Source organism: Budorcas taxicolor, chromosome 13 (assembly GCF_023091745.1).
Source record: "Budorcas taxicolor isolate Tak-1 chromosome 13, Takin1.1, whole genome shotgun sequence".
NCBI classification, from domain to species: domain Eukaryota; kingdom Metazoa; phylum Chordata; class Mammalia; order Artiodactyla; family Bovidae; genus Budorcas; species Budorcas taxicolor.
The window spans coordinates 70748871-70764999 of record NC_068922.1 but is presented as its reverse complement, the minus strand read 5'-3'; the positions used below and the strand labels follow the sequence as shown (position 1 = coordinate 70764999).

General features: G+C 46.7%; 1 protein-coding gene across 1 annotated transcript in view; it reads left to right on the top strand.

Annotated features, from left to right (window-relative positions):
* The window catches only part of PTPRT (protein tyrosine phosphatase receptor type T), an 816693-nt gene that overhangs the window by 644812 nt on the left and 155752 nt on the right, over positions 1-16129 (top strand). Inside the window, exon 14 of the mRNA XM_052650453.1 lies at positions 4278-4413. Within this exon, the coding sequence (XP_052506413.1) occupies positions 4278-4413 (136 nt within the window). The remainder of the gene's footprint in view (positions 1-4277; positions 4414-16129) is intronic.

Below are 16129 nucleotides of genomic sequence, written 5' to 3'. Positions count from 1 at the left end.
CTCAGTGCCGGCAGAGTTCACAAGATTGTTTTTGATGAGTGCACAGGGGACTCACATAGAGCCTTGAAGCCACTCCCATTGGATACATCTACCACCTGGCACCTACTTGCCAGTTCTGATTTACTCGAACTGTTCTCAGGTTGGTTCCCAGTCGGGGGTGGGGATGACAAGGATGCATCCAAACCCCTCCCCTCTCCAGTCTCGGACCCCCAGTCCCCACTCAGTAGACAGAAGTCACCCAGGGCTGGAGACAGAGCTTCCTAAGGGTGAGGGACTGACACTGTGTTTGACTCTCAGGAAAAGAGCGGGCTTAGGGCAAGAGAAATGCACTTACCATCTTACTGATGGGCTTCCAGTTCCCCCTTGGATTTCTGGTCAGTGAGTCAGATGGGGACCCAGAGCTGGTATTTCCTGAACAGTAACTACATCAAGGACAGTTCACTGGAATGACAGAGGGTGAGCCTTGCACAAAGAATGCCAGCTCTGAAACTGAAAGCCAAGTATATGGCTTTGGAAAAGCCACTTCACCCGTTTGTGGAGTTTCCTAATCTAAATAAAAGGGAAAATAAAACTAGCATCTTCTGTGTCAGATTTTTGTGAAGATTAAACGACTTAATATAAAAAACTGCTAATTAGCACATTTTTTTGTCACCTAGTGATGGACTGGTGAACATGGTCTTCCCTGGTGGCTCAGATGGTAAAGGACCTGCCTGCAGTGCAGGAGACCCAAGTTTGATCCCTGGGTTGGGGAGATCCCCTGGAGAAGAACTAGGCTTCCAGAATTCTTGACTGGAGAATTCCATGGACGGAGGACCCTGGCCGACTATAGTCCATGGTGTTCCAAAGAGTCAGACAAGACTGAGTGACAAGCACTTTCACTTTCTTTTTTCAGTGGATTGATGTTTAGGCTGAATTTTAAAAAATAGTCATAACTGAGCTTCCATTTGATGAGGTGCTCAGTACCTGCCTAAAAGAGCTGGTCGCATTGCTAGGAAATCCCATCTTTAGTCAACCCTTGTGTGTTTCCTATAAGTCCAATTGTAGCTTCTCATCTGTACTTACAATGTGAGCCCTGTGGACACACGCCTGAGTCTGCTATGGGGGCAGGACCAGACCATTCTGACTCTGTCCCCGTCTTCTTCCTTGCAGAGGCAGGAGCCTCAGGTAAATGCTATCTGGCTTTGGTCCCAAAGCCAGTTCCTCCACACCTGTGTTGCCTTCAAACACTGTCAACAGGCTTTCCTTGTGAACAGAGGGACACATCTCTGGTGGCTCAAGCCAGTGCCCTGAAAAGGATGCGGAAGGGAAAGTAGAATTTGCCATATCCTGGGGCAATTTCTGTATCTAGAGTTCTAGTTGGACTAGCCAAGCCTGGCTATTCCTGATAACCTTACTGTGCAGTCTGGGATTTCAGTTCTGATGTCTGTGAGCTGAACTCAGGAATTTGTGTAAAGCGCTGGGCTACGGCCTTTCAGATGGCCTCTCTGAATGTCTTGCATGGTCGTCTGTGACCCTCAGCTGCGTTCCATTGTTGATTCATGATCACCACTGAAGGTGCTCCTGTTTAGGAACATCTTGGAGTTTACTTGGGAAAAGTTTTCTAATACTCCTCCAAGATCTTCACTCTCCTTTGGGTAGAGAGCCAGACCTATCCTGGGAGCAGCATTTGACATAGTCAATTGCTCCTGCCTTCTTGAAACCCCCTCTTCCCCTGGCTCTAGGACACTATCCTCTCCAGGGTTTTTTTTGTTTGTTTGTTTGTTTCACTTGTCTGTCCACTCCTTCTCTGCCTCCTATACAGGCTTGTCTTCCTCTATCCACTCGCTAAATATTACAGACCCTCAAGTCTCTATCTGGACCATATACTCCATCCACTCTTCATTCTTTCCCCGGCTGACTTCATCAACCGCCACCCCATGCTTCAGATATCATCTATGTGCATATGACTCACACTTTCTTACCTCCAGCTTAGACCTCCTTTAAGAGCTTCAGACCTGCATTTTAACTTCCTCCTCTTGTAGAGTATCTTCCAAGCTTAAATTACCATAAACATATATTTCCCTTCTAATTTCCTTTTCTTATTGGCATACAGTTGCTTTACAACATCGTGTTAGTTTTTGCTGTGCAACAAAGTGAACCAGCTCTACGTATGCATATATCCCCTCCCTCTTGAATCGCCTTCTTACCGCACCCCCCTCTCCAACCCCTTCCTGAAAGGTCGGCCATCTCTGGTTGATAGGCAGAGCCTGCTCAGACCGTCCTGCAGTGTGATGAGTTGGGTTTTTGTCTTTAGCTGGTGAGGGGAACTGAATAAAATCCCTTACTTGTAAGTCCTGCCAGGAGAAGGAGCTCTGACCCCATTGATGTCTTAGTTGGGCACATAGAACATGGGTGCTCAGTAGCCAATTAATGAATGACTGAATGAATAAATGAGGCAAACGTCTGTGGTCCACTCTCCTTTATGCCATTCACCCATCATCTGTGAAGCAGCAGTGATGAGGAGGAAGGCCTGTGTAGACAATGTCTTTAGAGAGATGACTAGGACTCTCCCTGCTCTTAGTCTTGGAGACAAAGTCAACCCAGCTTTTCTAAGTTACAAGAGAGTCTGGGGAAAGTGCTATAGTAAAGGAACCGCATGACTACAGGAGGAGGGGATGTGCTGATGGGCTGTTGTGAAACACCTGTGAGTTTGGAGAATCAGAATCATAGCTTGTGGGCATTAGTATCCCTTCACCTCAGCCGAGTTCTGTGAACACAGGGCTGAAAAAAAGGAGAAACTCAATTTTGTTTCATGAGAACAAATGGGTGTGGGTAGAGCTATCATCCCCTCAGCTAAACATTAAAACACCACAGACATTAAGGGGACACCTATTACAAGCCAGACCCTGTACTGACATGAGGAAGCAAAGATAAAGAAGGCATCATCTTGCCCCGAGGAGCTTGCAGACCACTGAAGGAGACGGATGGGTAAACAAATAGCTAATACTATCAGCACACTGAGATGTACCTAGTGTTACAGAGTATTAGCAGGATTTGGAGGGGAACTCTCCTGGGGCAACCAGGGAAGGCAGAGTCACTGATAAAGGATCAGCTGGTGCTGATGTTGGTAGAAAAGTAGGGATGGGCCAAGGAAAGGATGCTTTGGACTTCAGCTGCCTCACGCAGAGTTGGCATCCTTGGGAGGAATTCGCGGCAGTGTTAATCCTGGACCATACTCCAGAAGGTTCACACAGGTGTCTGGAATGAGAAGTTGCCTCTGTCCCCAGGTCACTGCATGAAGAGGCCAGGCTTAGGCATTCTCTGGCTCCTGGCTGTTGCTATGCCCTTAGCAAGTGGTTGTCTGGGAGGAGTAAGACGGGGAGACTGGGGGACTTGAAAGTTGAATTCAAGGCTTCTGACTTCTGAAACCTAGACTTAGAGTCAAAAAAACCAATGGAATCCTGGCTCTGAGCCACGTAACTTTTAGCTAGTTCCTTTGTTTTCTCATCTATAAAATGGGGCAATCCATAGATACTTTGGGGAACATTTGCAAGGATTGTCCAAGCTGGATCCATGAAATGGCTCAGCACAGGGCTGAGGATGGAGTAAGTGCCCAGTTCCCAGTTTTCCTTGACACGGAATTGAGTCAGTGAGTGAGTACTGGCAGAGCTGGTAACATCAACATTAAATTTCAAAAATGGACTTAGCAGATTTAAGTGTTTTCTGAATCCAAAGCAATTCTCTTTAATGCACTAAATTCCTACTCCACCATTTGTTTCATATAAGGTGCAAAATGAAAGCCTTATGGTTTTTTCTTTAAAAATCTAGCAATTTCAGTTGTGCTACCCTTACATACGGCTGTTGTTTTCACCATTTACCTGAAAGAATTAAGCAGGGTTTGGAATAATTCCATGAGCCTAACGATCAAACTGTAGCCCCGTGGTTTGATCCTAGGGACAAAATGGTATGAGGGATAAAAATCATCTGCTCCGTGTCATGAGAGGAGGAGAAGGGTGCCTCCAGCACAGTAGCTGTGTAACCTCGGGCAGCTCACTCAGTTTCTCTGCACCTCAGTTTCTTCATATGCAAAAAAAAAAAAAAGATGGCTATAATAATAACCCCAACCTCACGAGGAATTAATGCTCAGAAGTGCTGAATTGGGTCAGTGTGTAGTGACCTCAGCACAGTGCCTGGCACATAGTTGGCACTCAGTAAGTGGAAGCTGTTGTCACTGTGATTGTGTCTAGTCAGGTATGTGAGCCTTTTCAATACCTTTCCTCTTCACCTTTGCCTCCAAGGTGCATCCACTCAGAACTCCAACACTGTGGAGCCGGAGAAGCAGGTGGACAACACCGTGAAGATGGCCGGCGTGATCGCCGGCCTCCTCATGTTCACCATCATCCTCCTGGGCGTGATGCTCACCATCAAGAGGAGGTGAGTGTGGCTTGCTGCCCTGAAGACTCTGCCAACCCCAAGCGGCCCCAGCACCACCATATGGCCAAGTCCTTTCTCTGCTGACCACTTCCGAGCAGGGACCTTCTGGAACAACTGTTGAGGTCCTGAAATGTGGGGCCAGTTGTGGTTCATCGTGTTGGTGTCCGAAGGGTGTGTGCTGCCTGCATGGCGAGCAGCCGCAGGATGGCCAGTGTCTTGCGGGGCAGCTGTTCCTTGGTGTACGATGCTCCTCAGAGATAGCTGCTCTGTTGCGATTGGTCACATCCTCAGGATTACGGGGGAGCCGCAGGGACACAGATGAGCCTACAAAGACAGACGCAGGAAAGCAGTGCTTCATTCCTTTCACCTTCATCCATTCCGTTTTTGTCTTTGGTCAAGGAACAGTGTCCCTCTGCATCAAAGGCTAGAGCCTCCGATGGTGTGACAGCCCTCAGGGAAGTCTCTTTCCTACTCCAGGGCCCAAAAAACCTTCCCTGCTGGATTGCTGGTGCTTGTCACCTCTCAGCAGGATATCCTCCTGGCACCTCTGGTCAAGGCACAGTTATCTCGTATTGCACACGTTGCTCACGAAAGCCAGGATCCAGGTTCCTTCCTGATCCCCCAAATTCATTATGCTGACATCTTGTGTTTATCCAGGCATTCACAGGGCTTGAGGACCAGCCAGGGAGTTGCAGAGAGGAAAGGGAAGTATGTATCAGGGAAGGTGGGTGAGTATCAGCTCTCACTGTCCCTGGGGTGCAGGGCTGGTTCTTCTAAACAGGGGGTCCTCCCACCTTCACACATTAGCCACTGTGTCCCCATGCCTGCTGCCCATCTCAGTTTCAATGCCAGGATTCCAATCTTGGTCTCCACCCTCCCACTCCCCAATCTGCCAAAGCAAACAAAACACTTATCTACATTATAATGACATGTGCGGCAACCTGCCCTGCCCCCAGTTTAAAAAGTTATATTTATATCCTTCAACAAACTATTTCATTCCTCAGCCTGAAGCTCTGGGTTTGATTACTCAGAGTTCAAGACAAGCCCAGTAATGAGGACTGGGGATGTGCTGCCATCCCTGGGAGAAAACCAGCTCATGAAACTTGTTCCACCCAGAACAAAGGGACAGAATGCCCCAAAGACAAATTCCAGCTTCTACTCTAAGGAGTCCCATAAACAGAAATGCACAAAGTAAAAAAAATAAAGACTGTGTCCTTATTTCCAGCCATTGATTTCCAGTCTGCTAGTAACCAGCCTTCTTTTAGCCATTCTTGCCCAAAAATGTCTCTGTATGTCACATGATTCCATTCTGAGTCAGCCAGGACTTGCTTTGATCAGGACATCTTATTGGTAGGACCTGTTCTTTCTTTTCTTCTAAATATTTATTTATTTAGCTGGCTGCTCTGTAGCTCAGAGTAAAGAATCTGCCAGCAGTGCAGGAGACTGGTTTAATCCCTGGGTTGGAAAGATCCCCTGGAGAAGGGAATGACACCCCACTCCAATATTCTTGCCTGGAGAATCCCATGGACAGAGGAGCCTGGCAGGCTGCAGTCCATGGGGTCGCACAGAGTTCAGACAGGACTGAGTGACTAACACTATGACTACTACCCAGTCTTAGAAGGATATTTTAGTTACAGATTGTGGGATCAAGTTCCTTGACCAGGAATCGAACCCAAGCCCCCAGCAAGGGGAGCACAGAGTCTTAGCCACTGGACCACCAGGGAAGTCCCAGGATCTGTTCTTTCTTGACATGTCTGTTCTATAGGATCATTCCTTTCCTCAGGCTCCCAGCAGAATGACAGAAGAATTAAGATTCTCATCCAGCTACTGATTTTCTGGTTGGAGAGGCAAGGGAGAAGCAAGGTCCATGCTAATACTGGGGGTCAGGAGCCCCCAGAGTCGTCATCATCTGTGAAGCCAGGCTATGTGTTATGTCTCAGTGGCAAGCCAGCTGCTATTGGATGAGGTCAAATGTGAGGTCTGATTTCTCTGGGAGGTGGAGAGCACATTGCATGTATAAGATCCTCGATGCATTCTTAGAGTCTCAGATGCTTTAAAGACAGAGGTGAGTGTGAGAGAGTCTCTTTGAAAAAAGTAACTCATTTAATAGAATTGCATTCCTCTTTGATAGACCCCGGAGGTTCTTATTCTTTGCCACTGATTTGTAAGTCAGATATGCTCTTCCAATTTTGCTCTTTCTAAAGCCTGGCTTAACCCACGTCACCATCGTCTGTGAGCTTGTGAAGAAATTTCACTTCCCTCTCAACAGCTATTTCTGAAATGTGTGACTTTCCGGGAGGGAGGGAGGGGCTTTCTGGTTTCAGGATGAGAGCAGGAATAAAGTGAGCCCTTTGTGTGGTTTTATCCTTTTCTGAGTATCTTCATCAGCTGTCAGTTCTATCAAAACCATCAATCAGTCCCAATCAACAGGCATTACCTGATCACCATTTCTTCCCAAGAGGCAAATCTCAGATGTTGTGGCAGTGAGCCAGGGGGTGGGTGGGGCTGCTGATCAGCGTTTGCATATACAGCATCTTTTGGAAAAAATAAGACATTTTCTGGCCTAGTTGATGGTCATATTTTACAAATGGGTATAGGGAATGGAAAAGGGAGGAGTGAAGAGGGGAAAGAGGGAGAAAAAGAGAGACATAAGCCTGCTATGTTTAACTCTTTCTCCTAACCCCTTGCCCCAGAGGACAGTGAAGAGCTTGAGGGGCTCCTTTCCCTCTTCTGACCCCAACCCCATATGTGAATATGGGGAAAACCTCATCGGTCAATTGAGTCTGTCCCTAACTTACTTAGGGTTCACCAGAATGCTGTCCGTGTGTGTTGTGTGCTCAGTTGCCCAGTCATGTCCGACTCTTGGCAGCCCACCAGGCTCCTCTGTCCATGGGATTCTCTAGGAAAGAGTACTGGAGTGGCTTGTCATTTCCTCCTCCAGGGGATCTTCCCAACCTAGGGATCGAACCCACGTCTCCTGTGTCTCCTGCATTGGCAGGCAGATTCTTTACCACTGTACCACCTGGGAATGCTGTCCACAGCCACCTAAAGGGAATAGATAATTAAAGGAAAAGAAACCCCAAAATAATAGGTAAACCATCACAAATCAGAGTCCTAGGGTCAGCATCTCTTCAGTGTCCCTTCGTGACCTTGAGTTAGTTTCTGCTTCCAGGAGCTCTCAGAAGTTGAATGCCTGCCACACTTCCTGGACTGGCTTAAGCTGGGTCTTCACTGTAACCTCCGTGAACATGGGCCTGGTGGCTCCGTTTCCTCCAATCCCAGTGGATTCAGCTGACTCAAGGTCTTCCGCAGAGCTGCAGCCAAGTGTTTCCAGTCCACTTACGATGCTCCTAGTTTTCCCCTGCAGGCCCTGGGGCTTACCTGTCACTGTCCACAGAGAGTCTTTCTCTCATATTAGGTGTTGTGTGTGTGCTGTGCTGAACTAGAAAGGGCTAAAGGCGCAGATGACCAAGGAAAGGGCTTAGTGAAGTCAATTTACGTTTAGAAGACTGGGCAAAGAGAAGGGAAGAGAGAGAGACCGGCATACCCTGAGGAGTGTGGTGTTGTTGTTTGGTTTTTTTGTCATGGCTGGAGGGCATATGGAAAGAAGCAAGGTTGCCGAAGGGGATGTGAGATGTTGATGATCCATTTAAACAGAATTCCCTTCGAGTTTGAAAAAGAGGCAAATTCAACTTTGGACTTCTTTTAATAGTACCTTTGGATGATGCAGAATCAGGGCTGCATATGTTTGGAGGGTTGCACGAGCATTATAAGATGGAACTTGGAGCCCCTTCTGACAGTTAACAACCCGTGTGGTTCTAGCCAAGCTCATTGCAGAACAGCCATTCTTAGGCTGTCACTGTATAATGTCTCCATCTTTTTCTCCTGGCTTGTCTGTCACATCTAGACCTCAGAAACAGTCTAGAATGGATTCATGCATGCCATCATGTAGTAAAACACACTTCCTCTTCATGAGTGCCCTGTTGAGTCCTGAAATGAAGAAAAACTGTCATCTCTGCAGTCCTGGTCATCTTCTTCCCTGACCTCCTTCCTTCGAATTCCTTCCTTCCTGGACATCCTCTCTCAAAGGAAGGCTCAGCCAAGGAGTTGCTAGGCCACCTCTCTGGTCCCTTGGCTTAATGTTACAGAGCCCTGGGTGCCTTCAGTGTAAATTGAGGTGGAAAGCTCCAGCCTTAGTGCCTTAACCCAGGGCTCCCCAACCTCTGGACTATGGACCTGTCAGATCAGCAGCAGCATCAGTTTAGAAAGAAAGTGTACAATATATGTAATTCACTTAAGTCATCCCCAGACCATCCCCATACCTTCTTGGAGCATGGAGAAATGTCTTCCACAACACCAGACCCTGATGCTAAAAAGGTTAGGGACCACCACATTAATAAGTGTATCTTGATGGTTGAAGGTGTTTATTAGCCACTCACATATGGAAAGTTCGATGTTGAAATGTTTGTTTGTAGGATATGGACATGTTGCATATGCCTACACGCTTCCTATCATCGTTTATTCCTTGGGATACACTTCCTGAAGTTTGAGTGTGATCCTCCAAGGCTTAAGGCATAGTGATACCCTTCTGATTGGGGAAACACGGAGCCAGGTTAAGCAGGATAACTTGGTAGATCTGTACCTCAAGACTTTGTGTATTCTACATAAACCTCTCCATCCCTTCTTACTTTTCAAATGGAAACTAGGCAAATTTTAGGCAGATAGTTTCAAAATCCTTCACCACACACAGTTCCATTCTCCCCCATCTCCTCGTCTCCTCTCCCTGCCCAGCTCTTCCTGGTCCAGCCTAAACTTACTGCCAGTCATACTTTGCCTGTCCAGACAGTACCTTTCCCACGAATGCATTTGGAGTGCCTTGAATTTGAGGTATGAGAGTCTGCTTTGAGATAAACGTGCATCTCTTGCTGTACCTTGATTCTCCATGTCTGCCCTCTAGTATTCTTGCCTGGACAATTCCATGGACAGAGGAGCCTGGCAGACTACAGTCCATGGAGTCGAAAAGAGTCAGCCATGACTGAGCGCCTAACACTTTCGCCTCCCAGTAGCTCCCAGTCTAAGGAGTATAAACATCTTGTTAGCTGTGTCCTGGGATACAGAAAAACTGGGTCTGAATCTCTATAGCCCCATGCATCTGCTGCTAACCTTGGAGAAGCAGTGTTTCAAAGCTCAGCCTTTGCTTTCCCATCTGTGAGATGCAGCCAATTTCATGTAGCTCCTCTAAGGATCAAATGAGCTAATGGTTGGGACAGGCTTTACTTCCTGTACCTTCTAACAGGACTATAGTGCATGATATCAACAGGGATATTCATCTCACACATGACCATCAAGTGCACCAAGTCAGCTCCAACCCCGTCGCCAGTATGCAGAAGGCGGTGCTGCCATCAACACACACGCTCTGAACCTAACTGATTTGTTTCCCATTTGAACTGCTGCACCTGCTGCCATATCCTGATTTTAATTCAACAACTAATCATAGAAGATAGGACTCTGTTTTTTGAAAAGAGGAAACTGAGGTTCCTATCTTCTATGATTATTTGTTGAATTAAAATCAGGGTATGGGCAAAGTTGAAATACAAACCCAGGCTCTGTGACTCCAGGCCCCTTGTTGTTAATTTCTGTCCTAGCAGTGCATGAAGACTGGTAGAAAAGTGAATCCTGGAATGGGACAGAGGTGACCCAGACTCATACCATTTCCTCCTGTTCTCTGCCTTGGTGCACGCTGTTTCCCTGAATCAAATGTCCAGACATTTCTCTTCACCTGCAAGGCTCCTGTTACTCTGTCTCAGCCCCAAGTTCTTCTGAGTATAATTCCTACAAGTATTACCTTCTGTAAGCAGTATTCCTACAAGCACCCATCCCAAGAAGATCCAGTGGGCCCCCAGCTCCATGCAGCCATTGTGTCAGATGCATAGACCTCCAGTTGGGCATTTATCACACAACACACTGGTTGTAGTTTTGTGGACTGAACTGGCCTGGGACAGCAGGCCTTCTGCTTTGGTCCTCTCTCACCAGAGCTCCACTGCCCTGTATCATCTGCTCCTAGATATCTACCCTCAAAGTGTTTATGGTCAAAGCTAAAATCATCAGCTCCCCACCAACCTGTTCCCAATCATGTGTCCCCATCTTAGTGACAGGTGCACCCTGTCCATCAGCCAGACCAATAGGATTCCATCACCCCAGTACTGCTGACCTAGCATCTTTACTTTCTCTTGGTCACATCATCTCCTCTCCCCCTCCCCACTGCCTCCTCCCTGGTGGAAGCCTGTATGGCTTTGCTGTAGGAGTCTCCTCCCCACCCTCCTCCTCTCTCTCTGACTCTGGCCCCACCCCTCCAACCCATCCTCCACTCTGTAGCCTAGGTGATGTTTCAGAAATGAAACTTGTACTCCCAAACCTGCATTCTAAAATCCTTCATTGGCTTCTCCTCCCCAGTGTCAGTGGTTCATGGGGAGCAAATGAGGAATGATGCACATGCTTATTAGGTCATCCAGAGAGCTGTGAAGCTCTGCTGCCCCCTTGCTCACAGTGATTCTGGCAGACTTCCTAGAGTCTCACCCCACTCCGGTGCCTTAGCTGGCGAAGTTTCCTCCTCTTTCGATGCCTGTGTGTTCCTCAGTTCCATCTGGCCAGATCCTGCCCATGTTTAAGGTCTCATGTGAAAGACACCTTCTCCAGTAAACCCTTTTGCCCTTCACTCTAGACACAGTCTCTTCACCATCTGGGGTTCTCTCTGTGAGGATCCCTGTCATGTTCTGCCTTACACTTGTCATTTGTATTCACAGCTTTTCTTCTTCAATGGACCATCGGCTGCCTGTTCTTATTCATCCTTGTCACAAATGTGCCTTGCAGATACTGGGGATTCCCTAAAAACATGTTGAATCCCAGTGAAATGAGAACAGATGGAGTCCACGATTGCATTCCATCTCTCGGGCAAGAAAGCTTCACTCTGATTACAGACCCAAATATCAACATTGAGCATCAAGGGTAAACCCAGCCCTGTGGTGGGAGGTGTTAAGGCTGGAAGGACAGCATGTGAAAGATGTACCATGATCTGAGATTCAGGGAACACCTATGTATCCAGGGAAAAAAAAAAAAAAAGACAGGCAAAAGGGAAAGATAACTACCGGGTCAGCCAAAGAGGCAGGGTCACTGTTAGGTTGGACTTTGCTACAGGTGACAAAAGTGAAGCGTGTAGAGTCTAAGGAAATTGCCCGAAATCACATAACTAATAAGCAGCAGAGCTGGGTCTGAAACTTGGCCAATCTGGTAACAGAGTCTACCCTCTTAGCACCACCTAACCTGGGTAACATGTAAAACAGGATTTGCTGATAATGCTGAACTGCATGACATCAGTTTGAATGGTTTGTCAAGATGGGAAAGCAGCCCCAAATAAACTTTTTATCTTGTTTTGTCCACCCTATTCTAAAGTGCACCACACCCTGGGAAGTTAGTCCTTCTTCTTTTTGCACTCACTTGGGTAGCCATTCAAGCTAGAACCTCGAAAAGCAAAAGCATCAGTTGCTCAGTCGTGTCCAACTCTTTGCAGACCCCACGGACTGTAGCCCTCCAGGCTCCTGTGTCCATCGGATTCTCCAGGCAAGAATACTGGAGTGGGTTGCCTTCTTCAGGGGATCTTCCCAACCCAGGGATCAAACCCGGGTCTTCTGCCTTACAGGCAGATTTTTATCATCTGAGCCACCAATCTTGGAAGTCTTAAAATGCTCACATTTAATCACCTATTGCTTTTGTGTTTTAGCCACCTTTCACATTCACCTCTTCTCCTTCCTCAGGGCGATTTCAAGATCTGCCCCCAATATCTCTTGCTTTGACTCTTAGAGCAGCTTTCATGACCCCAGTCCCTCTCTCCTCCAACTGTTTTCTCAGACTCCTGCCAGAATTGTCCATCTAGAAAAATATTTGGCCACTTGGTCCTTTGGGTTCTCCCTGTGACCTGTGGTGTTGAGGGCAAGCAACTTAAGTTCTTTGGGAACTAGGCCCTGCCAACATCTTTTTTTTTTTCCCCCAAACTTTAAGCTTTTTGTTTTGTATTTGAGTATAGCCGATTTACAAAGTTGTGATAGCTTCAGGCTAACAACAAAAGAACTCAGTCATACATCGACAGCCTTTCTCCCCCAAACCCACCCCACCCCCTGCTCCCATCCAGGCTGGCACATAACATTGAGTAAACTTCCATGTGCTGTACAGTAGGTCCTTTTCATTTATTCATTTTGAATATACATGCTGACATCTTGACGTTTCCACCTTGATAACCAACCACTCACCCATTCTGTAGACACGTAGTCAGCAGCCTGGAAGTACCCTCCCTCCTACTCCATCTGGGTATTCCTTGACTTTACAACTGAAGAATCACAGACTTTAGGCCAAATTACCTCTCCCCTCTCTACCTGTTACCCCCAAATATGGTCCCACAGCTCCTTGTGTTACTGCCTCATACCATGTATCACTCCAGACGATAATAGCATAGTGCTTGTTAAAAAGGCGCTTAGAGTTAGATTTCTTAGATTCTGATCCTCATCATGTTGCTTGGTGTTGGTGGTAGTGGTGGTTTATTCGCTGAGTCATATGTGACTCTTGTGACCCATGGACTGTGGCCTGCCAGGCTCTGCTGTCCATGGAATTTTCCAGGCAAGAATACTGGAATGGATTTCCATTTCCATATGTAAACTTAACCTCTCTGAGCTTCACTTTCCTCACCTGTACAATAGAGATAATAATACTTCTAATGAGGATTAAATAAAGTAGTTCACATAAGATACTGAAAAAAACATCTTTTTCTGCTTTATTGACTATGCCAAAGCCTTTGACTGTGTGGATTACAATAAACTATGGAAAATTCTGAAAGAGATGGGAGTACCAGACCACCTGACCTGCCTCTTGAGAAATCTGTATGCAGGTCAGGAAGCAACAGTTAGAACTGGACATGGAACAACAGACTGGTTCCAAATAGAAAAAGGAGTACATCAAGGCTGTATATTGTCACCCTGCTTATTTAACTTAAATGCAGAGTACATCATGAGAAACGCTGGACTGGAAGAAGCACAAGCTGGAATCAAGATTGCTGGGAGAAATATCAATCACCTCAGATATGCAGATGACACCACCCTTATGGCAGGAAGTGAAGAGGAACTCAAAAGCCTTTTGATGAAAGTGAAAGAGGAGAGCGAAAAAGTTGGCTTAAAGGTCAACATTCAGAAAACAAAGATCATGGCATCTGGTCCCATCACTTCATGGGAAATAGATGGGGAAACAGTAGAAACAGTGTCAGACTTTATTTTGAGGGGCTCCAAAATCACTGCAGATGGTGACTGCAGCCATGAAATTAAAAGACCCTTATTCCTTGGAAGAAAAGTTATGACCAACCTAGATAGTATATTCAAAAGCAGAGACATTACTTTGCCGACTAAGGTCCGTCTAGTCAAGGCTATGGTTTTTCCATTGGTCATGTATGGATGTGAGAGTTGGACTGTGAAGAAGGCTGAGCATGGAAGAATTGATGCATTTGAACTATGGTGTTGGAGAAGACTCTTGAGAGTCCCTTGGACTACAAGGAGATCCCACCAGTCCATTCTGAAGGAGATCAGCCCTGGGATTTCTTTGGAAGGAATGATGCTAAAGCTGAAGCTCCAGTACTTTGGACACCTCATGCGAAGAGTTGAATCATTGGAAAAGACTCTGATGCTGGGCGGGTTTGGGGGCAGGAGGAGAAGGGGACGACCCAGGATGAGATGGCTGGATGGCATCACGGACTCGATGGTCATCAGTCTGAGTGAACTCTGGGAGATGGTGATGGACAGGGAAGCCTGGCATGCTGCCATTCATGGGGTTGCAAAGAGTCGGACATGACTGAGCGACTGAACTGAGCTGAAGGTACTGAGAACAGAACCTGCCACATAAGTGAGCTCCTACTATTTAAGTGGCAGCTATTAATTATCATCTAAATTGTATTTCTTGCCTGACTGTCCCATCAGACATACTGGCTGGATTAAGATGGCATTTGTCTTTCTATCTGGTAGTTGGCGGAGACAGTCATTTAATAGGCCCTTAAAAAGTTTTAGCTGAATTACTGGTGGAAGGATGGATGAGTGGATGATGGATGGATTGTTGGATGAATGAGTAGGTGAGTACATGGATGAACATATGAGTGTGTGGAGTTATGATCTAAATGGATAAGTAGATGTACAGATTTTTAAGGCGGTGGATAGATGGGTGGAAGGATGGGTGGATGGAGGCAGATGGATGGATGGATGGAAGAGTGAATGGGTGGGTTTAAGAAATGGATGGACAGGTAGATGGTTAAATGGATGGTTAAGTAGACAACTTAGTCTTGTTTAAATAGTATGAAACAAGGGGAAGCTATGCCTCAAGTCATTCTTGTCAGCCAGCTGAAAAGATTCTGCAGTATGTGATTTATAAAGTTTGGGGTTTTTTTCTAAGCACAGCTGTCTTCCTGCTCAGAATCTTTGGTCTCAGGCAATCTGTTACTTGCAATATCACTGTATCCTTGTAAATTTAGACCTTCAGTAAATCTTTTTCAAGCCTGAGAGAAAGGACACATGTATATTCTGTTTTGATCACAGAGTAAAGAACTATAATCCTTGCCCTGGAAGACCCTGCAATTGAATTTGGAAAACAAATTCAATTAATAGATGCTTGCCAGTTTCTATCATTCTGGGGTTGCCTTGAAGCTTGGTCAGGGATCGCAGTGGCTTTTGGTGACATCCAGGATAACTCAGCCACTTGGAAGAGGTGAATCAAAGGGGCAGGAAGCATGTTGTTACGAGGAGGCGGCCAGGCAGAGGGGAATCCTAAAGGTTGAGAGCAGACCACCAGAGGTCGTGAATGTTGAGACCCAAGAGTGCAGCTTGGAGCTGCTGGCAGTGAAGAAATCCTGGCTCAGGATGGAGGCCGTGCAGCTGGTCCCAAAATACACAAAATATTAGATCTAGTGAGGGGTAACCTCATAGCATGCAAATGAACAGAACTGAGATCGGAACACTGGCCTCTCCATTCTCAGTCCAGTGTTCTTGACAATGTAGAGAACAGAGACGTCTGTGAGTCTTTATCAAATGGAGCCTGAACTTTCTGCCCCTGAGGAATCATATTCCTAGGCTCTGGTCCACAGAGCCCCCAGTGAAGAAGAATGCCAGCCTGTATTATGTGGGCTTCCCAGGTGGCACCATTGGTAAAGAACCCGCCTGCCAGTTCAGGAGACACAAGAGACTTGGGTTCAATCCCTAGGTTGGGAAGATCCCCTGGAGGAGGAAATGGCAACCCACTCTAGTATTCTTGCCTAGAGGATCCCATGGACAGAGAATCCGCACAGGATCCTACTGTCCATGGGGTCGCAAAGAATCAGAAACGGCTTAAGTGACTTAGCACAACACAGCACATGGTTGGTAGAGGGGATTGGATGACTTGTGTGGGCTGTTCTAGATCCCACCCATCGTTGGAAGTTCTTCACCCCTTTCTCCCATCTGGGGCCACTGTTCATTTGGCCAAAGATATTGAAGTTTTACGAGTGACCAGATTTGCTGGCTGTGGTTTACCCACTTCAGCCTCCCAAGGAGGCTCAGAGCTTCCCTTCTGCCAAGGTGTCTTGGCATTCAGATGTCACTTTCCTTCTGGACCTATAGAATTTGGCTCTCCTAATAAATGAGAGAAAGCCTAGGGGTGG